The sequence below is a fragment of the Corvus cornix genome, chromosome 2 (assembly GCF_000738735.6).
Source record: "Corvus cornix cornix isolate S_Up_H32 chromosome 2, ASM73873v5, whole genome shotgun sequence".
NCBI lineage: Eukaryota > Metazoa > Chordata > Aves > Passeriformes > Corvidae > Corvus > Corvus cornix.
Window position 1 is genome coordinate 61579746 of NC_046333.1, and position 24040 is coordinate 61603785.

A 24040-nucleotide genomic window follows, 5' to 3' on the forward strand; every position below is an offset into this window, starting at 1 on the left:
CTGGTAGGTTAAAACCTTTTACTGTCACCTCTCTAAAACTTTTTTTTCCCCTTAAAGAGCAGAATATGTACAGTAAAGAGGTTGCACAGGGAACTACTACTCCTATCAACAGCACAAAAAGCAAATTTGAAAAATAATAATAAATTTCCTCAGAGCAAGTGTAGTATTTGGCTCAAAATTCCAATAATATCCTCCCTATTCCATAAAGATTGAAAGCTGCTATTGTGTAACTTCGAAGTTTTTAATTTTTATTTCATGATCCACTGGCAAATGTGACTACATGGTCTTAACACTTCAGACCAAAGTGTGACACAAGGATTGGGATATACTCAGAACACAACACCTATACAGCTTCAGAATTACATTTTCAGAGGTAACACTCCAGGCTCACAAGCAATGCTATTTCCTTATTAAGCCAAAACCCATGAGCTTAACTTCAAAGAAATCCAATGTGCTTTACTAATTAAAGTGTGATAAGATAAAGTTAATTATATTTCAATATAATCATACTTCAGTCAACATAATGCAGTATAACCTGGATCACTGGAAAACAGAGAACTTACCTTGCAAGAATAAATTTAAAGAAATTATGAAGTAAATATTTGAAATGGCATGTATAAAGAATTATTCATTCATTCATTCGTGTAAAAATATATACGAAACAATATAGAGAAAGAACTGGACATAACTGTTAAGGTAATGGGCATCACAGGAGTGATAGCATAAAACACTGTCTGTAAGAGCACTGTCTCATCCCATTCATGACATGCTCTGATAACAATCTGAATTTAAAGAAATCACACCCGCAATAATATCCATCTTTATGAGCAACCACAGTTCACTTGGCTAACTGGAAGGTAGGAGAATGGCTGTGAGAAGTAGCTGTTTTGTTCTCAGGTATACCCAAACAGCAGGTGAGTTCAGAACACAAGAGATTTTACAGTACTGGCCCATAGAAATAAAATATTAATTTATGTATCAGTTAATAAAATCTAATTTAAAGCAAAATACTGTGGCTTCTCTTCCAAGTGGAAGAACAGGCTTATGTAGCTGAGGACACTGGGCAGAAAAAGCAAAATCACCAGGAAAACACCTCTAAAATATCCTAGTTAACCTCTCAGAAAGATGGCCTCAACCAGCCAGGTTCTTACACACTTCATGTTCGTAACATTTTGGTAGCAGCTTGCTTTGTCTAGAATTCCCAGTAATTTAAGAACATTTCTTTGTTAAAGACAAAATCAGTTGAGAATATTCTGGTCAACGGAAGTAATTAATACATGCATTCCTTCAAAAGTTTTGAAGGACGTTCAGATTCATACATGCACACCAAGCTACACATATGGGACATCAGAAGCAAAACCAGAAAAAGAAAAAGATGATATTTTAAATGTAGACTGTTAGCTTGCCAATGACAAAGTTAAAACAATACAAAATCAATAGATGCTGTTGCCTCAGGGAAGCTCTTATCCATTTCTCTCTGTACAGTTCAGTCAACTACTTTACTTTCAGTGTGTCACTAAGTTGAAGATGCCTTAAAAATTACAATTAGGATAGCTTGCCATATCATTATCAGTGCATTTTGTCACACTCAAAAGCTTTAAGTAAAATAAAGGACTGTTAAATGTGTCTAAGTTCAGGTGCCTTTTTTTTTGGAGGACTCTGACAGGTTGTACAAAGCCACAAATCTTAAAAGCCACTCAAGCAGTAGCTTTGCTGCCTAAAGGCAGGGTTACTAAGTGGGAAATTTTGAAAAAATTCAGACAAACATAAAAGGAATAATGCATGTCAATATAAGAAGAGGTATTAGTAAATAATAATAGCAAAGCTACTCACGAAGTCCAAATAAAATTCAGAAGTTTAGAAAAGGTAATGAAACCCCAGCTATTCAAACAGAAGGCTGGAAGGCAGACACCTGAAATATTTTGGGCTTGCATGTGTCAGATGTCCTCTGTTACGCTGGGGAGCACACACAGTGTAAATGTGTTTCTACACTGTAAAGAAGTAAAATAGCCAGAAAATGAAGCTTTCAAAGTTAACAAACTCATACTGTGGAGAAATAATTAAGGCAACTTGGTGTTGTGAGTAGTTACCTGATTTGACCTGCCAGTGACCGAAAATTAAAAGAGAATTAGCACAAAATCTAAAATATGCCATTATCACTGAAGAATCATCAAAGACAAAATTTAAAGTATGTTTTATGAAGAATTCAAAGATATGACAGCATTCCAATTATGGCAACTAAAGCTCTTTGGCATCATTGAACCATTAACATTGGATAGGTAATGTATGAAAATTGCATTTAGGGAATAAGGTTTCAGGTAAATTTAATAGCAGTAGAAGATGAATAAAGATGTAACTGAGAGGAATAACTTCTTTCTCACGTATGAATATATGTAATTAGGTAAGCGATAGGATCAGTGCCAACTGGGTTTAGCAACCTGATTCAAAGCACAGGAGTAATATCTGAAGATTAAGGGAAACAGATTTTCTTGTATCTTGACATGGTAAGACAGAAAGACCTGGCACATGAAGTCCCAGAACCCAGACAGAGTCTCTGAGGCCCCCACAATTAGTAAATTAGGCAGGAGAGTTACTATTGAAAACGAAGTAAGAATCAGGCTGGAGCAAGGCAACTGCTCAAGAACTAGCACCAGTCTCATATCAAGGGAAATGATAAACTTCAGGAAGCCCCCAAAGAGTTGGTAAAAGTCAAAACAGCAATACTTAAGAAAGAGATGGAAGAGAACTGAAAACCTTCAAAACCATCATTATGAAAGGACATCAGTGATGTCCTCAGATAGGAATATTAAATCTAATAGTTCTAGAAAGGAAAAAATTGAAAACTTTTGTCACTAAAAAGACAAGTATAGAAACAAAGAGAGAGTATCTTGATAGTAAGACTAACAGAGATGGAAAAAAGTGCTTTTTCTGAGGTTCTCAACAATCTAACCAGAGAATCATATTACAATTGCAGGGGAAAAGACCTCCCCAAAAGCTGGCGAACTTCTCGAGCAGGCTAAAGCCGCAGAATTAAATCAAATCAATACAGAGAGAACGGAAAAATGTCTCAAATAAATGGAATAAGGTGGTTATAACGATTCAATTTTACAAGCTGAACACAAGCTTGAATTTAATAGTTACCGTGAACTCTTCCTGTTAAAAGTCTACTTAAATGTAATGAATAATTTTATAAAATACACAAAGTATGATACAGAGGGAGTAGAATGCAAAAACGGAATCTAATCAATTCAGCGGGAACAGCTGTTTGTGCATTCAGACCACATCACTGAAATCAATTTTATCAAATCACATAATGTTCCACAATAGCCTTTGGGCATCAGTTAAAGAACCTGGAAAGCCTGTCAAACGCCTGCCAGGCACAACAGTGCCCTTTTGGGTCTTCAATACCAGCACAAGATACAAAGAATTCTTAGGCAGCAAGATCCACAAGGCTGGTGCAAAAACTGAATTCCCAAGCTGAAATCCAATGTCTGGGTGGAACTTGTTGGGCCTAACACAGACACTGGGCTTTCAACCTTGATAAAAACAGAAGGCATGGTATAAAAGGGGGCCCAAAGGAAGTGGCAAATTAGGATCATTAAGGATGAAACAAGCTGTATCTCAAACAATTTAAGCTCATTTATTATGGAGAGAATATTGAGCAACTGATGCAAAACTACCACCTATGTAACAGCATTCCAAAAATGCTTATTTCATGTGGTTGGGAATTTCAGACATGTTTGAAGTAGGCAGAAAAACATGGAATAACTTCAGAAATTATTTATTGATTTAACCTCTGAGTCCATTAATGAAAATTATTTCATCCTCTGTGATCTATTGCAAGTCTTTATAATTCACAACACCTCTCCCTTCCTTCAGTTTCAGTGCCAGCACTGAAGTTCCAGGAATTTCAGTAGGTTGGGATTTTTTATCAGCTGAGTAAAGACAGTAGTTAAGCATCTCACTAAAGGTTTTTATAGGGTTTTACCTTATCAGAAAAAAAACAACATTTGAAAATATTTATTACATTTTACAGTTCTCACTTTCTAGGACACTTGTATTTCTGCTAGAAGATACCCCACTTTTCAGCCTAATATGTGTAAGTGTTAGTATTTCTCCCTTTAGGGAAAAACTCAATCTTGAAAACAGTACCAATAAAACAATCCCTTTGGCATTTGTCTTGCCGTTAACAAAAAATAACAGAGCAGAAATATTCTAAGGAGAAGGCAAAGACCAGTTATCTACCTACAGACCACGTCAGAGAAGATAAGTTACCTACATGTAATCACATGGTGGCCTATGCAAGCACTGAACTATGATGTGTTTTATGTCAGGAGCATCCAAAGAAACATCCTTGAGGCCTGCATCTTTCAGCCAGTAGTTCCTGTAATAACAGGAGTGGCTCAGATCACGTCAGAGTCCACTGACTGGACCTAACCGAAGAACACAGATAAATGGAAGGGCTAAATGCATAGATAGCATATCCCAAAGTAAAATCTGTTATGGGAAAGTAAATAATCTCTCTTCTTCAGATGGACTCCTGCAGTCACTGCAAATAATACAAACGTATGGAAAATCTGAAGAAAGGCAAATTGTGTCTCTAAATGAACCAAGACTGAAGGAGAGCAGCTTTTTGCTAGGCAGTCTCCTCAGCATGGTAGCACTCAGCAAAGATGTAAGTGGTTTCAAATGTCCACTTCACATATAAAAAATACAAAAAATACAAAGGTATGATAGAGAGCGCAATTGTGTGAGGTTTAACTGAAGGAGCTATTAAAGAAGCAGCAGATGAACCCTATTCATGGCTTTGTAACATTCCTCTTATCTACTGTGAGAGCCTGAGGAAACTGCTAACCTGCCTGAACTCTTCATCACCAGATACAAGATCTTCAGGGATTGCTCTTTAGGGTTCTCCCCTAACACAGAAGGTAAAATGCAGGCAGGATACAAAATAAGCATCTGTAAAGGAGGTTTAAGGAGAAAAGCAAAGCATACTGACTTTCCTAAAATAACTGAATGTTGGATATCACCTTGGAAAAGGACTTCAGAAATGCTACGTGGGCTACCATGCCTTTAAGGAAAACAGGAACAAAAGGAGAATCAATGATTAGAGCTCAAATCCCTTTTTCCTTCCAGCTAAAAAGCACACTATTTTCACAGACAAGGATGGTAGTGAACTCCCTAGAGATAATGAAAGGCCTAAAATCCATTGTACATGTGCAAACGTAGATAGAAAGATGCAGGACTTTAAAATCCTGTGCTCCAGAATCACAGCTAATAATTCCAGAACAAACTTGTTTTGGTGATAAAGGTAACTTTGCATTAACTTTGGCAGCCTGCAAGGTGCAGCAATGGCATCTCAGTATAACCCTGGGCTACAAGCATCTATCAAACTTGCAAAGGCACCTTTTCCCACAGCAAAAACATTTCTTTGGGCCTGCTTCAGAACTTGGCAGAAAGTTGCACAAGGAGAACACACACTCTTGCACCCTGAGGTTGTGCCTCACCAAGCCTTCAAGTCTGGCTTTCTGTGGAGGCGATGCAGGTGCTACTGGAGTAATTGAGAACTGTGAGTGATTTCCTTCACAAAACAACACACTGAACTTAGGAAGTAAATACTCTGAGGATGCCATTGCGAGTTTCTAGCTTACATCATTAAATACATTCTTGTTTCAGGGAAAAAAAAACCCCAAAACAGCAAATCAGAGGAAAAACCTCAGTATAGAAGTTTAAAATGAAAGGATAAACTAATACCAAAAATTCATCAAGAGTATTAGAAGAGGATTTAAACTGAATGTGAAACAAGCTTTTGTGACAGGGTTAAAAAGTGAAAGGAGGATGCTCAAAGTTAATCAGAAGTCTAATGGAAGGAACAATTAATTTCTGTGCAAACTCTATGCATGGGATGGGAGCATATCCCATAGAGATGCTACATTACAAAAACAGAATTTAAAATCCCCAGCCATTGTAGTTGTATAAGCATAATCACTGTCTGAATGCACATTTAGTTCAATCAACAAAACAATTTTTTGTTCTTAAGAATTATTTGAACATTTGCTTTAAGAAAAAAATATGTTTATTTGCATCATTAATGAAAACACAGAAATATTATCTCATCACTTAATGTCATAATTATTGTACTTCACTTAAATGCTGTCAAGTAAAAGCTGTATTTTGTGAAAACATACGTTAAGAGACAGACTCCAGCTTCTGCTATTCTTGTAATGATGAAAACTCTCAAAATACCTCACAAACTTGCATTCTGTAGAAAATATAACTAAATGATCTAAGGTAACCAGCAGCAGAAAAGCATGTTATGACTTATTGCCATTAACTCCATATGATATTTAAGACATAAACAAAGCAGGAATGTAAATCTTAACATAATCACATCTGATTTTTTATATAAAATTTTAACATTTTTAAAGACAAAAACCAGACAACTAGGACTTTGTACAACTTCTTTTTGTATATCACTCTGAAATACTCCGGCAAAGCACTAACTGTTCTATTCCCTAAGTTATAATAAATGGCAATAAGGACTCTTTTTTTTCCCATGGAAAAGTGTATCGGGTTAGTGTGGCAAGGTTGTGGTAGTGGGGGATGCTGCAGGGGTGGAGTGTGCTACATGGAAAAAATACTTCCCTGGTCACAGCTGGGAGTCCAGCTGGCTGCCTTAGCCATTTCTAGGATTAAGTATGTGAGTCAGGTACTCCCCAAACCTTAAGTAAGCAGTGTGGGAGTGGTCATTCCACTGCAGTGGAAAAATCATGACAGTCTATTGTTCAAACCTGAACCCTACAGTCCATCTCCCTGCCTCCCTCACTCTGCAGAGTCCGGGATACAGCCAGTATGTGACAGAGAGTAGATTTCTCTTCACCAAGCACAGTGGCTAAAAAATAACTCTGGGACACTGACACACACACACAGAAATTCAGCAGCTATGATTGACCACATGACCCATTTTTCAGGTGCATTTACCACTTCTGTAGTAAGTTCAAGGCTTATGTTGAAGTTGTCTCAACAAAAATCCTTCAAGGGAGATAAATAGCTCAGACAGATCAGTATTTTTCTTTAATACAAAGCTTTTCATAGAAGACTGGTTCAAATCTGTCGGGGTTTGTAATGTCCAAAAGATATTACCCCAGAGCTGACTGCAAGTCTGTATGGAATTGTGTTCTGATCTCAGAGTTGCCTCTCCTTTTAAGGGCCACGGCTCCTCCAGAGGCCAGCCAGGGAGGCATCTGACACAGCAAACCACAAGACAATTCATTTCTATGGCCTCTGGGTTTTGCCAATAAATATTTGCTCCAGATTCAAGACAAAATGGCTTACAATCAGCCACTCTAGCTTTATTTCTCCTATGTGAAAGGTGTTTGGACACACTAACATTTTCCAGCTTGAACTTGCATCTGAATTACAATTTTCCAGTAGGTGGATTGAGAAGAATTTACATCGCTTCTTGTGCCTTTACATATAACCATATTTGCGATATTGTCCTCCTGTTATGAAACAATTTAACAGCTGTACTTTGTCAATTACTCCTACTAAACAAAATGAGAGTTCTACATAATGATGAGAAGCAAAATAGAAAGACAAAAATAATTACAAGTGCATGAGATAAGTGGTTCAGCTGTGGAAAATAAACTTTCATCTGTTACAGTCGCTACTCTTATGCACAAACCTTTTAAGATTTCAGGTCTGTGATTAATTTGCCACATAATACAAAGTTTACAACTATAAATTTCATTCTCATTAAAAAGAGGTGAATCATCAACTCTTGAGTACAATACACGGACCAATATAAGATGCACATGAACACAAAACTGAGCTTAGCCAAAGTAATCTGTATCACTGTCCCCAAATGGATGTACAGACAAAACTTCTGGGTAGCAGAATTATCATGCCTCTTGAAGGCAACAGTGTTTTAATTGGATAGCTACACTTTTTAAGAGGTTTAAAAGGTTTTGCATGTTTCCATTTCCTAGTTTTCTTCATTTAAGCAGTTTGTGTTTAAAGAAAATAACCATTAAAGGTATTGATCAGCTATAGAAGCATTGCCTTTTTTATTTCTTCATCCTTTTCGACTTATTTTCCCATGAAGTTCGACACAAATGTGGATTCAATCAGCCATCATCAGCTGGTCAACTACCATCTTAATCAAAAACTCCTTTGAGCCACATTGTCGTACATTATCAGAATAACATGGCTTACAAAATGAATTTATTACCTAGAATTATGCCAAAAATCTGAAAAATTTATGCACTGAAATGAACAAATACTTTTCTTAAATGTATCAAATATGAAAATTTAATACCACCATCAGAATTTTCTGATGCATATCTGAGCACTACAAGGTGTACAAGTATCTTGGATTTATATGCGTACTCATTTGCTACCAAAAATACTTATGCATCTTAATATATGTTTGGATATGCTTAAAAGCTCAGGAGAAAATTAAAACTGAGAATTACACACCAAATCAATCTGCTATTAAGCAAATTGACATGAATTAAAGTTATTGTTTTAAAAACAAATTAGACTCCCCTCACCGAATTCTAAGTTCTGTGTTTCAAGACAGTGAAACATAATGAAAATATTTATTCAGAAAAAAATCCAAAGTGATTTTAGTTATTTTGTTTTAAAATGCTAGAGAAATACAGTATCCCAGTAAGTACAAACAAGCATTTAAACTCATAAATATTAAATGCTTTAAGACTTATTTCCACTACTGCATGATGCTTACAATTCCTTCCTTATATCCTTACTACAGATTTTATATCATTACTTCCAAAGAACACATTCTCATACCTTCAGGGGGAAAAGAAAAAAGGAAAAAAAGATACCATCTTGCTACATTTAAGAAACTAAATTGGATGTACTTTACTAATTTCTACTCTATCATCTAACAATACTCCCACATTAGGATTTTACAGAAGAAAACTGCAAATGAGGCTGCCCAGAAAAAGGCAAGCCTAACCATAACTGTGTACAGAAAGTATCACTCCAAGCAACTTCACCACTTATATTTAGTAAAAAGAGTAAGCCAGTTTATAAGCCAAGTATAATAATCAGATTAAATTGCTTTTACATTTAATAAGGGCACATATCTTCTCTTTCCAGCAATCATTCAAAAAATGATTCCTCCAAATTTTGGCTAAAGCAGAGCATCACAGTGTTGTGACCTCAAAGGATTTGAACTGCAAATGCCCTGTGTGCCCACAAAGTCTGCACTCAGCAAGCTGTGCTTATCCTGGGCACTTTATTTCCCAGGCTTCAGCCTCCAGTTCTTACTACGTGAGTGGAATAGTAAAAGGAGAACCAGGAGGAAAAAAACCCAAACTAATCCTCTCATAATGATTCTCTTACCTCCAGAAAAATGTGTATTATTTAGAAGAAAATGTTGCAAAATGGGAGCACCATGCACATCCTGCTTAAACAGGTCAGTATGCTGACCCAAACTGCTCCAGAATCCAAAGAAACTTCATATAAAAAATGACAGAGCATAAAGAAATTTTGAAATCATAGTTTCCTATACAGTATCTTCCCCAAAAATAAACAGGTTGAAGTTACATTTAGCGTCAACTATCTTCAAAGTAGTCTGTAAATTTAGAATTACTTTATGTTAACATTGCATCACATGATGCACTTTGGACTTCCGTATTTTTATGTGTACATCCTCACACATGAACAACATTCTGACAAGATGCACAAACAATGGAATGACTATGAGCCAACAGCCCAGAAGACTGCAGTATCCTTAATGCATTTGCCATGAAAGACTATGGCTAGTAAATGGTGACTAGTAATTTATGAAGAGGCAAAATATCGAATCCTGTGAACCATGGCAGTAAAGAGGTCTCTCCATGAACTGACTGAAACCTGATTCAACAATCTGTAGGACAGTGAAGACAAAGATTAAGAAGATGCAGATATTTCCTTCCCTCCTTCCATTTCCCCTCTAGGAAAGGTATATCTCCTTGCTAAAAAGTAAGGGCGCAGGATCATTAGCTGAGAAAAGGGCAAAGTGCTGTACAGGCCAAAATAGAAAGACTGCCCTCCTAAAACAACATTTAGCTTGGTTGAAGTCATGTTCCAGTAAAAAAAAAAAAAAAGCTATCCCGAAATACCTAATGCTTGTCACTCCACAGGCAGTTCTAAAGTAAAACACACTTCTGAAATGTAGGTTGCTGAACGCTGATGTTCAAAATATCCTAATGAAATTAATGCATTTGCAAGTGTTCAGCACGTTTGAAACCTCTCACCTACTTATAGCTCTTTCCAAGACCTTGTGAATCAAATGCAGGGCAGGAAGGGTTATAAACTTAGCAGAATCCAAATTTAAATTTCAAGACAACTAAAGACAACTAATCCTGTGATAAAAAGGAGCTTGTCCATCAAAAGCTACACCATGAAACACTAGGGTCAAGTCTAGACACAAACTTGAATGTACCTTTGTGCTGTGGTGAAAAACACCTACGTTTTAGTTTTTGGTGCTAATTCAATACCTTTTAAAGGCACCCAATTAATTTACAACATTAAAAAAAAAAAAAAGAAATGTTTGGTAAAGTGATTAGTTCAGACTCCAAGAGCAGACAAGAGACAGAGTAGAGAGAAGAGTCTAGAGACTGAGGTATAAAATTACAGATAAGTACCAAATACACTCAGCAATTTCTTAGAAGAGAACATCATACGGATTTTAAACAGATGACATTTGCATTTGCAGTAGTCAGACTGACAGAACAGATGTGCTAAAACCCCTTAAAAAAAAGCCCAAACCTGAAAGACTTGTCAAGGTTTGTTAGGGACACAATTTGCATGTCTGCAAAATGAGCTCAACAACATCTCTCTCTGAGAAACAAAAGTGCATTTTGAGAAAGAAAATGAAACGCATTCACATTGAAAAAAAAGTGCAGGAGTTGATATAGTCTACTTCATAATTACCTGCATTTTGAAAGTGAGTAGAAAAAGGTATATAAAAATAGTAAAGGGTTATTTTAAAATCCTTCTTCTCATTGCCTTCCAGTTCTAGTTTCAGTAAGTGTCATGATAATGTGATGAAGACAATACTACTGCCACAAGGCTTGGGATAGCTTTAAAACTGCAGGTTGTCTGAAGCAGCTGCAAATTTGATGATGACTCATTTAGCTGTTTATCTTCCCATGTGAACTTAGCAATATTCAGGAGCTTACTATATGGACGTCTTTCACAACAAAATTATTTACAGTTACAAGTTTCTAGTGTTTGGAATTTCCTTGGTCATCCAAATAATAGTATTTGGGAACAAGCTTTTGGGAAGATGTTTGTTCCCTGTTCATTATTTCAGTCAAAACTGGCTACTATAAAATAGAGACAATTTTTAAGCCGAAGACTTCAGAATGGTAAGACACTCACACAACACATACAGAAGGAGACAGTGATAACCAGCTGATTGTTCACATAAGCCTTCATGGTATGTGTTATGATGCCAAGAATAAAAAAAAGTCACAACGGAAGACTGGAACCTGGGAAAAAAATTATAGCTTGCAAGATTGTTCAGAAAGGCAAGAGCAGCCATACTGAAATATACTGGACTAAACTGTATTGAGAAAGCAGACTGTGAAAAGTTCCATTCAGACACACAACTACTGCTGTAAAAATTACTGTGACTAGGAGGAGAAAGCACCAGGGTCCACTTTGCTCCTAACCATGCTATTTCACTCTGAAGCAGCCTAAGGCCCAAGCACGTGCAGCGTGGTTACCACTGCAACAAAAGAGACGAAGTAAGGGTAGATCAAAAGAAACACAACACAGTAACTGTTGAGCCTGCCCCAAACCCTTAAGAGTGGCCTAGGAAGCTGCTGAAGCTACCATTTGTTAGCTTAACTCCTGGTAAAGCAACAGGAAAGTAGGGAGCCTCCCTGAAGCCAGCTGTCCCAAAAGGACTCTATAACACCTCCTCTCAATTTGGACAGTATCTCTAGTTTCCTCAGACATCAGGCAGTTATCTGCAACAGCTGGGCAGTTAGGTCTTGACTTTGCACTTGAGTGATTAATCTCCTTCCAAGTTTGTGATTTATTTTCCACTGCACACATTTACTAGTTTAGGTCCTTTACTGCCTTTTTCCAACTGCATGTAATTATGTATCTACATATGCTGAAAAAGCAAGGCTTGGTTACAACTAAAAGTAAGGGAGGCTTGGAGAGGCCTTCAAGTAGGTCTGATTTTAATGGAAAAGGGAGAACCAATAAAAAGAAACCCCAGAACTTTCTGCCTGACAGAGCTGTGGCTTCTCCTCTGGCAGCCCAAATTTGCCGTCGTTCTGATGATATTGGAAAGCTCCGATGTTTCCACTCTGAATTATGAGACAGTCTCAAATGAACAGCAGCAGCCACCTACAATTAATGTTATGCTTCTATCTCAGAACACAAACAAAAACTGGGAGGCAAACCCAGCTTTTCCTCAGCATTACACCATTCTCCAAAACAGAAAGGTATAGTATTTCAGTCTAGCTCTAAATTTCCCTACTTTTTTATTTGTCTAGATTTTGGGTTTACCACTCTCTTATCAAGCAGCAGTAATAGGAAAGATGAATATTAACTTTGATGAACATCATAATCGTTTCACAAACCAAAAGGGTGAGAGAATATAGTCTGGGCAACAAAAGCAAGTGACATTTGGAAAACACATTACCCGTCTAAGGACTTTTTCATGGGTATGTATTCATATTGCTGATTATTCAAGCAATTACAGAATATGACATTCAGATCTCAGGTTTCTTTAACTAAAATAAAAATTGTTTGCTTTTATCTTCAAAAGTAAATTTCAGGGGATTAAGTTTCAAAACTTCAAGATAATTAAAGCTGTCTTGCTCTTTTTGCAACTACAAACACCACCTTTCAGAAATATAATCTATGCTGAATCTTGAAAGTTGAGATCACTGAAAAACAACTCACATTTTGATATAATGACACCAAAATGAAGATTTTCTGATATGACTAAATTGGTCTCTGGATTAAATTTACTTAGCAGCAATTTCTAGAAGTCCTGTATTTAGTTGCAAACACATTGAAACTGATACCTCATGCAGGAATCCGTCTTGTGAATAGTGGCTGCAGACTACTGTATTGGTCCCTGGAGACCACAGACCAGGGCACTAGTCCTTAGTCCCTACAGACTGTGTACACCCCCTACATTAATCAATACATCCTCACTTTAGGCTGTTGCTCTCTAGAACAGCTTACAAATAAATTCTCAGTAAATATATCTATATCTCTCTCTATATATATTTATACATATTCGATCTCCAGATATATGTAGACTGATGTAGCAACTGCTCAACAGTATTTTCCTAAATATTCGAATTTACTGAAATTTCTGTGCGAAGAAGTGCAAAATATGACAGAAGGAATTTCTGTAAAAAAGAATAAAACAAGCCTTCTGTACTTCAGTTTTTCACAGCCTAATGGATTTGCCATTCTTGCTTTATATTCTATGCATTTTGCTACTGATCTTCATAATAAACCAAAAATGTTGTCACGTGGCTGGGGAGAGTGACTCTGAAATACAAGGAGTTGCATATCAAAAGCCAGCACTAGAATATCAATACTAATTTTTAAAGTTCATTTCTATTGCTCATGTCTGCAGAGAGTCCTCAAAAAGACGAAAAACATGACATTTCTAACTTCACAGAGTGTCAAGAATGGTCCATTCTTTTTAAAAAGTGAGTTTCAATATAAAGAGTACTCTGGAGTACTCTTGTAGAAATCCAGCTTCTCTATAAGGTATTCTGTGCTCAGCAGGATATAAATAAATCCCCACTCTGAAGAAGATACTGCAGTCACTCATGGCTCTCCAGAGAAAGGCAAAGCATTTTTTTTCTCCTTGGAGAAAAAAGACCCAGAGTGTTTTGTTGACCTGATTGAGAAAAAGATTCAGAAATCACTTGGTATATCTTTGGGGCTCCAAAACAAAAATTATGACATGGCTGTTTCTTTTCCTTTTTCCTTTCATTTTTACTTGCTGTAGTTAATTTTTATGTGCTTAGATGTTTGAATACAAGTTATTAAACACTTCACTGAAAACCCTAACATTCCTTGATGTGTGGCTTTACTTCTTCAGCAGGTCAGCCTATATAATTACTGATTTACTAAAACTTTGGGTGAAGTTACTATCAGAGCAGATGTCACATTCTAGAGGCAAAGGTGACATTTGGAATCTACTGATAAGTCCTTGTACATTTTGTGTAGGAAGCTTCTAGATGACTTTATGGCCCCAGCAATAAAGGAGATATAGGGGGTTCTACTTTTGGTTTATTTTACCTTTTTGGTAAATGGGAGATAGAAATAATTCCTTTTGGCTATTAAAGTAGTTTAAACACATATTTAATTTTACCTATTCTGGCTCGAGGCTCTGGAGTTGTCTGCAGCCATGTTAAGTCCTGGCAAATTTTGTGCTGAGATCTTTATGGGAATATCTACATGGGAATGTAATAGCCAGCTGTTGTCACAAGAGTAAAGTCTACAAATGAAGACTCTATCCTCCTAAGTGCAAAGAAGAAAACCTTTCATTTTACAGATGAGCACATGTTCAAATATCCAAAACATTTTCTCTGCCTTGCATAGCTTCTTTATCCTGCTGCCATATGGTACAAAGAATTTTCCATCTTAATATCTGGAGACTATTTTCTAACAGGAACTACTAGATAATTTGGTATTTTTTTAATAAGCAGGATAAATAAAGTTTATTATTCTTTAAAATCAGGACATCAAACCAGTTTTCTTCCTTGTTAAGTTCACTACAAAAAAGCCCTGGAAAAAGACGTATGACGTACATTCCTGTATGCTCAGTGACCAGCTGTTTTAAATTTGGGTATTAAGTAATTCACTCTTTTCTGTGTGCAAGAGCTGAATGATTTAATAAATCCCCATATGCCCCAACATGTGCCAGCTATACTAGGTTATCAAAAATCCAGCTGCTGTTATGATAATAGCTGCCAATGCTAAAACTACTGAAGAGAATAATGAATCAGCTTCAAGTCAACTAAGACATAAACTGACACAGTTCCACTTAAGATACGTGGCAATACAATACATCTGTTAATTAAAAACTAACACTGATCCACAGTCACATGAAATTTAGTGCCAAGAATTCATGGGCATTGTTTGTGGTGGAAAATTAATGCAAATCAACCTGTATGAAGACAAGCAGCTCCACTTCCATCAGTTGTCCTAGATGCATAGGAATGTCCTATAAATTACACATTCAGTTTGCAAAAGAGATTCTATTGTGTCACAGTTTGCTTTTCTTTCTTACATATTACATTTCCCATGCAGCTGTTAGATGACATGTTTTACATAGCTAGACTTCTGAATTTTTCAATTACTATAAAAAACTGATCATGAAAATGACTATGAAAATTTGTTTGATGTACCAGTATTTTAACGCAATCTAAGAGTACAATGCAATCTAAGGTACACTGCCACCACCCTTAAGTCATTGAACAAGCACACAAACAAAGGAAGCAGAAAGAGAGAAAGTAGCCAAACAAGGTGTCAGAAATGATTCTCCAGACACGTATTTTCTGGACAATTGGTGCAGAAATATCCATCAAAATATGTCACTATTAACTTTTTAAAAGCTAAGAAAATATACTTCTTTGGATATTAAATTATTACTTGTAATTACGAAAGATTTGCAGGTGGATGTAACTTCTATCTTGGTGTCAGCGTAAGTAAGTACATTAATGATACATTCTTTCATTTCTCACAATTAGCTTTGTTGTTAAGGGAAATAATTTTGAAATTAATCTAGAACTCATCAGTCCCATAAGCAAGATTAGAGTATTACTATATTGATGTAAATTTACATAAGATATAGGACATAAAGTAGGTATTAGAACAAACAAACAAACACAAAACCAACCCATTTACATTTGCTGGAGCTGGATCACTTCTAGTACACAAAGTGTGCATTGCTCAAAAGCCACATTAAAGACAACTTCAGTAACTCCAACTTCAAGCAATCTATATATAGTAATTTATGTAAAAAAAAAAAATTCAAGAATGCATTATTTGAAAAAGATTAGGAATATATTGACAAATTAAAAGCATGTCATGCAGAGATTTAAGATGCTTATAAAAGCTCAAGCAAAGGGGCCAACCACATCAAGGGGCTTACAGAAAACTCAAAGACTTTGAAAGCTTAAAGAACCTCATTTTTTTTCATACCTTAATGATGAAGTTGCAAATAATTGTGTTTTCAGACACATGTTCTTGACATTGCAACAAACCCAACACCATCATTTTCTCAAATACTAGTAGACTTACTTTTCTTTAAGGAAATCCACTACTTGTTTGAAGTCTGCCACACAGTATTCTCTTTTCATATCCATGAGCACACTGTCAGAGGCTGACTGGACTGGTATGTGCAGAAAAGCATATACTCTTGGATGATTGAGAATCTTGGCCATTTCCTAAGAGTTATTAACAGAAAAAAAAAAAAGCAGCTTTAAAGCATTATGAAAATAATACAAAAAACTCATTTAAATTAATAGATGGGGTAAGTATCAGTAGCAATACTTCTAAAACCCGAACAATACTGAATTGCTGCAGCCCAGTTTGTAAGTGTAGGGACAGGCAAAAATATCTGAAAGCAATTTTGTTTTAAGAGAAACTAAGAAGAAAGAAATGAAATGGAATTTCTTCTGAGATAGGGAACACATTCCCTGTGTAGTATTGATTATGCACTTAAAAGAAAATTTTAAAGACAAAATATTATAAAAATTGGTGAATTCAGACAGTGGCTGTTTTCAGAAGATGGCAACGGTTAGTTGCTTTCTTGTCAGAGTGAAGTAACTTCTCAGATACCAATAAAAGAATGTCTATAATTGGAGCATCCCTAAAGTTGGCCAGCTGCTAATTAAGGTACACCTCATCATTTGCAAACCTGCACCAATACTGGTTTGAAATGTTACCTGTGTTACTTCAGAGAAGAGGACAGAAATTAAAAGTGCTTGGCTATAAAATGAATAGAATTAATCAGGGGGCAGCTTAAAAGTGGAGATAAAAACAGGATCTTATATATTTGATCAAATGCAAAAGGTCCGAAAGAAAAAAAAGTAAAGGTCATAGCAAAATGCAAAAACAAACCTCCTAATGAAAGACAAACCAAGCCCCCAGCTGAGGCTTGGCAAGGTGACAGAATGAATAGAATATGGTGGTCCCGTTTCTTTCATTTTTACTATTTACACAATTAAGGACATACAGTCAACCAACAAAGTTCAAGTATTTTTAAAAGTTGAGACCAACCAGCGTCTAGACTGTGTGCAATATGGTACCATACTGCTTGCTAATCTTTGTCCTGCAACAAATAAGTGAACTGGGATAAGGAACCACATTCCATAAACAACCAGGTCTTCACATAAGGTCTTCCCTTTCTCCCTGTGCCATGGGCATACGGGAAACAGCCTGGGACTGAGCACTGCTCTTCTGCCAGAGCATTCTGCATGCTCCAGTCAGGCTCACTCAGGCCATTTCTCCTGTTTTCTCTGATGGCACAGATACTCTGCCTGACAACACATACTGCTGCCATATTTAGTTTTTAAGATGAAACTATTCACAAATTTTTTTCCAGATCATTAATCAGCAATATTAGTCACACATCTAGATTTTCTCTCTGTATTTCTACAAGGCTGGCCCAGATTGTTCAAAGAGAAGGCAGACCTCCTCATGCCTTTTCACTTGCAGGAACCCAGCTTTTAAAAGCACTGATATTTAGAACAAGAAAAAAAAAATGCTCTCTCGATACTCACTTTTCATCTGACAAACATATGCGTACAAAACCCAAACTCTATCAAATCACTTCTGGAAGCAGTTTTGAAAGTTTCTGTCTAAGATCCCATTACATAAATGTCTAAGAGAAGTGCTTACATTATTCAAGGCAACAGCTAGTCTATCTCAGGTATGTAAACTCAACATTACAGTAATGGCCATACTGATAATGGATGGCACTCAATTTGAAACACAGAAAGGCTGTGAACCTGGCTTTCAGTGGAAGCTGGAGGTAGCTGGTTTCATGAAAAAAGAGTGAAGAAAAGGCTACCACACATCCACATAAATTTTGTGTCCAATTCAAATGGAACTGTACTTACCTATGCCGTTAATAATTGTAGATGTTCAGCTAGAATATATGATCAAAATTGAAATTGTACAGAACAAGTACATAAAATTGGGAAACCTTCCTTTTTTATTTTTAAGCTTTAGAAAATCTTGTAAAGGTAGTTTATATGAAGCATCTTCGTAGTCATCTGTGATTTTTCTGCTTATCAGTAATCAAATAGGCTTCTAAAATATGGGAAATACGAGCTGAAACTTAAGCTATGGACTAAAAGCCTATTATTCTACTTATCTCTTGGTTCCAAGTACTTCATTCAATCTTCAAAAATAGATTTATGATTTAAGAGCCAATGAAAGTCATGTTTCATACCGTGTTTCTGAATCTGCCAAGTTTTTAAAAATAACTCGCCCTAAAACATAGAAAAAAAAATTCTTTGCCACTTCTCTCAAGTTTTGCATCTTCTGAGTAACAGACTCTTCAATATGAGATCACTTTGTGAATTCTTTTTGAAAGTAATAAATCATTTACTAGAATTTCTAGATATGAAAGTGTTCTTTTATTCCAGCTTTTATAAGGCTGGGAATCATCTGACAGAACAAAAAATCAAACAGATTCACTGTGTTTGTTTGTTTGAGGTAGAAATATTACATTTAAAAAAACCCTGCCTTGTTTTACCACAAAGTTTTGATTTTTGAAGTCACAAATGTAGAAATTCTCTAGTTATATGAAAATGTTGGTTTTATTTCTCATATTCACCTTAAAAAATGAAAAATTTGCTGTGAAGTATGAAGAGTGAAAACCAAATTCTAAAAATCTCAAAAGTGTTTTCCTACCCAGAGGATTCAAAAAAACCAAACCACCCAACCCCAAAGCCACTAGCTGCTGATCTGACGGTAACATGCAGACTCCTGCCGGTCTCACAGTTGATCTCTTTCAGGGGGATGTGCCCAGGAGGGAGCTGTTGACTGCACCTCCTGTAAGAGGAACTAAACCAATGGTGTCCAACAGCCAGTGTTAAACAAGAGTAATCAGAACTGCTTCTTCCAGTTATCCCCCATGTGAAAGAAAGAAAACATATGTTTTCTGCAATCACTGTTGTTGATAATTTTCAAGATCAGGAACACAACTGCTGCCATTTAAAGTAATTACCCTTGGTTCTGTACTAATGGGACACAGAATGCCTGGCATTCATTAACTGAACTTTTCAACTATCCCTACAGGTCCCTGCATACAGTAAAAGCTACAACTGTAAGCTCAAAAACATTATTGCCTATTGCACTGCATCATTTTGGTTCAGAAAGAGACTCCATATCAAAAGAATTGGCATTCTTTAGAAAGTAAATCGCTTCTCCGGTGTATCAGAAATTCACATACAACACACACACAACCCATCTGGGAACACTAACACAGCCTAGCTGCTGTGGTCACAGGTTTCAGGGATGTTCTGGACAGTCAAAGCTCCTCCTAGAGCTGAGGAGCTTGCAAGTAGCTCTTTATACTGTGAACTCCTTTCCTGCTTGCTTTCTAGATCTAAAGCTACACAAAATGCGCTGCATGTGCTTTGAATCAAAGGTCCTACTGATAAACTGATTTCCCAGCAGGTACTTGAGGATTGTAACGATTAACTTTGTGAATTTAGCAGAACACAAATTATTAACATAAACCAAACACAAGACAGAAATACCTGATAACCCACTGTTTCATTGGCATTCACTTTTAAGTACTGCTGGTGGTCTTAAATTTACCTTTTATAAACAAAAACTCTGAGTGAGCCACTCAGAAGGAAACACAATAATGAATTAAACAAAAGCTTTGCACAATTGCATCGGAAATCTGGATAAATCAATCTTCCAGACTTTGCACTGTTCAGATAGAAATAGCACATTCTAACCTGTAGCTTTAAGGCAAGATTGCTCCAGTCTTACCTTTTATCCTCCCTACCCCTAAAATAACACTGAAGTTCTTTACCGCATAGATTTGACTAAATTACAGCTACTCTGCACTGAACAGTCACACTCAGTCAATGTTGACAGATTTGCCCATACCACAGATTGCACATAGAATACCAGATTTCATCACTTAATAAAACTATTAGTTAATATCCCAAAGAGTATTTGAAGTACATCATGGGCTAATGCTTATTTGTACTTCACAGTCTCAACATTCTTCATGTCTCAACATTCTAAGCTTAACATCTGGTTCCTGTTGGTTTTTTTGTTTTTTTTTCTAAAGTCCTTTGAATTACTAGTTATAGTTACATATTTCAGTTAGAAGAAAAAACAATATAGAATTTTATTTCCATTTGGAAACAATAAATGAACAATATTTTGAAATTATATCACTGTGAAAGAAACTTTCTGTCTTTCATCACAACTGAAACAGCTGATTGCCTTTTCTCACTATTCCCTGGAATCTGATCATGTGTCTATGAATGAAGGGATGCACTACACAAAAAATGAAATTTCATGTAGGAACTAAAAGATCAAAGAGCAGCACAATTTGCTTTAACCTGACTCTACACAAATAGGTGTCATCTACATATGGAAAATAACAATGTATGTGAGACATCCTTTAGGATACTGATCACAGGAAATATTTTTTCCTAGTTCTTAGCAGCTGGAGTACATTAGAGCACAAGGCACATTACCAGAAAGATTTCTATCTAGTCAGTGTATTTTATCCTAGCAATTACAATACACAAATTTAACCACCTAACCAGAAAATCACACCTCCTGTTAGCAATGACACCATGTGCAACCATGGAAAATTGCAGAGACAATAAACATCAATATCTGTGCATCTTTATGTCAGTACCAGCAAGCTGTTCGGACAGCGATTCTTTCCCCTTACCTAAAGCAGGCAAAATCCAAGTATTTGAATTCTGTCTCGTGTTTGAGTCACGATAATGTGAATAGCTTGCTTCCTAGCAAAAGGATTTTGTCCTCTGCCAGCAGTGACGCCCAGAGAAACCCTCGTTTTTCCATATGGAAACATGACAAAATGGCACTCCCTCAAAACTTCATCCCTTTGTGGCAGATGTTAGTTTGGGATATGTTACGAGGGGTCTCTGCTGACTGTTGTCTTTCAGAAGCCGAGTGGTGCCACCACCAGCACAGTCTGGATGAAAATCAAGCGGCTGTGGCCCATTTTATAAATTCCTCTGTGCAGCTCAGGAACAGATGTGATCTTGTGATGCAGGCACAGGAATGATGACACGGTTATGATCCAGTCTGAAAAGCCCATAGCAGTTTTGTTAAAACTAATGAACAGGGAACTCTCCCCCCTCTTCCCACCCCCTGTGAGTAATGGGACTGTAAAACCCTCAGAACGTGTGGGATGTCCCTGAGGACACTGGTTGGAAGGCAATGCCTTTCCCTCATCTGTGTATTAATTGGGGGAGATGTACTGAAGCCACATGATGGGCAAGCTTAGTGGCAACCCCTACCCCACGTAACATGACGTGACATGCTCAGGTCTTTACCCTGTCATTAGGATAAAGGCAGGTCACACTGGAGCTGATAGAAGCCCATGCAATTCAAGCCAATGTAATTTGAACCTTAAAATCAAATCTTTGGGTTGCCAGATGGAGGGCAAAAATCTGTTTTGTCATATGGGAAAAATGCCTTCTACATTACCAAACCTGGTATTAGCTCAGGCCACCCTTCGAAGTGGATATAAACCAGACTGCAAGCTGTGATCTGCTGATAGGAAAACTAGCCATGAGAGCCATATGCTCAGCCCTAGCTGTTCCCAGCTGTTCTCCTAGGTGTGGGATCTCACTACTGCTTCCAGCCTCAGAAAACAGACAAGCCGCAGCTAGCTAAGCAACTTTTTCTTGCTCACAGCTATGTATTAAGCCTAATCTCTTAAAAAACCAAACCATGCCATAGCAAAAACACCTAACATGCCTTCAAAAGCTTGCCACATTTCTTTTATTAAACATGAGGACAAGCTAACTCAAGTTCCTGTACAAGAAGTGATATTCAGATAGCATCACAATACAATAACTGTATTTCACAGCCCAAAGCTTCAGCTGAGGTTGAGGTTTGTCACATCTCTTCCCATGAGTCAGTGCACAAAGAAAACACGCAGCACCAAATACACTAAGTACCTGATTTGTAAACACAAAAATATCAAGAATTCTCTTACTCTGTTAGCAGGTATGTATGTTTCTTTCCAAGATTATACATGGTATACCCAAGAATAAAAAGAAACTTCTTGCACAGTACCACTTACTCACACTTTCTGACAAAACAACTCCTAGTACAGATATCTTAAACCTTGGTTCCTGAAATTCTTCACAATAAGCAAGCTGGCATCCCTATCACAATCTGCTTCCAATACTAAAGCAGGACTGACTTTACACTGGGTAAAAGGTTAAGCATCAGCATCTACATTGAGTAGATTGCTTATTACTCAGCCTGTAGTGAGCCATGAGCCCAAGCACGACTGAGCCCCGTGTCACCGAAACACAGCTGTTTCAGTGACACCTTCAGCATTAATACCACACTAATTTCTGTGCACCAAGCAGTAAAATGGTTCAGTGCTTTCAAAGATGAGAACTGTTATTGTTGCTGCTGTAGCCATCATTACAATCCTAAAGAGACTTTGTGGAGCTTCAGAGCAATGTTTGTCCAGTTCCAAAAACTGACTCATTTTAAGGTAAAATGTACATTTCATTAATGGCTAGAGCGATGGTTTAATGACTTAAAACCAGCCAACCAAAAAGCCAATACTAATTCCTTGTGAAATTATGAATTCTGATGCAAGAAAATATGTATTTTTTCATTTTCTCTATGGTCCTCTCTAATTTCTCATCATTAAGCACTCCTCAAATGAAATATTTTTTCCAGAAGTAAATTAATACTCCTTTTTGCAGTATGTATTAGAAACACATATTGGGAAGGTCCCTAAAAAGGTGATTTATTGTAACAGCACACTGCCACTTTAAATAACTCTCCGTCTCAATCATACTTTATGCTAATAAAACCTTGAAATTAATTAAAGCATAGAGAGGCACACACAATAGGCAAGTAGGATTGTCACACTACCTTTTTCATTTTCAGAAAGCTGAATGAGTGAAATGGGTTGCTAGTTTCATCCATACTATGAATTTGTTCTCCAGCTCAAAAATGAGAATCCCATAGAACAGAAAAGAATTGATGGTTTCTGCTCAGAAGGAAGTCATAGAATGAATTGCACACCCCTCCAGAGTTCATCTGTACTGAGACAGTGCAATGCCAGGAAGCCTCTCTATTGTTTCCCTTCATTTCAAACAAGCAAGTACGATATCTAAAATAGCAACTGCTTTAGCAGGTTCCAGTGGAAGGAAAATAGTGGAAGGTTTAATCAAAACTTAAACCTTTAGGCAAATACTATCACTTTTTTTTGTGAGCTGACCTAAATTTCATAGTAAAACAGAACAAAAATATTCCAAATCATAATGACGAGATTGATATAATAGAATTTACATTCTTCAGTAGCCCTGCACATTTAACAGAGCTAAACTAGTTGAATTCAAAGAATGAGAAGAGATTTTACATCTTTTCCTCAATTAACAGTGGTACAACAACCCAAAGCCAATATTATTGTGCAGTTTTATTAAAGTTTATAGAACACAATGTATTTTATTTTTCTCATATTTAAAGAGAATATCTTTACCTCAAGAAAATCAACCTTTTTTTAAACAAATGCCAAAGCCTAACGAAGCAAGCAGTCTTACTGAAGATTATGTAGATGATGCTGCAAAGCACAGCGAATGTGACAGCTCATCTATCAAAGAAAACAAAAGGGTTTATGCATCTAAACTAAAAAGAAGCTTTTGAAACAGCATGGAGAGTAGTCGGCAGAACTTTACTTATTATAATATAAATAACTAGGAAAGTGAGATGTTATTTGTTTAACAATGAAGGCAGAAATATTAAAAGAACATGGCACAGTTTG

At 36.6% G+C, this 24040-nt stretch overlaps 1 protein-coding gene across 5 annotated transcripts in view; it reads right to left on the reverse strand.

Moving 5' to 3' along the window:
- CDKAL1 (CDK5 regulatory subunit associated protein 1 like 1) overlaps positions 1 to 24040 on the reverse strand; it is a 394035-nt gene that overhangs the window by 121347 nt on the left and 248648 nt on the right. For all 5 annotated transcript variants that reach the window (XM_039548277.1, XM_039548278.1, XM_039548279.1 and 2 more), the window contains one exon: positions 16309 to 16454. In XM_039548277.1, coding sequence (XP_039404211.1) covers positions 16309 to 16454 — 146 coding nt within the window. The remainder of the gene's footprint in view (positions 1 to 16308; positions 16455 to 24040) is intronic.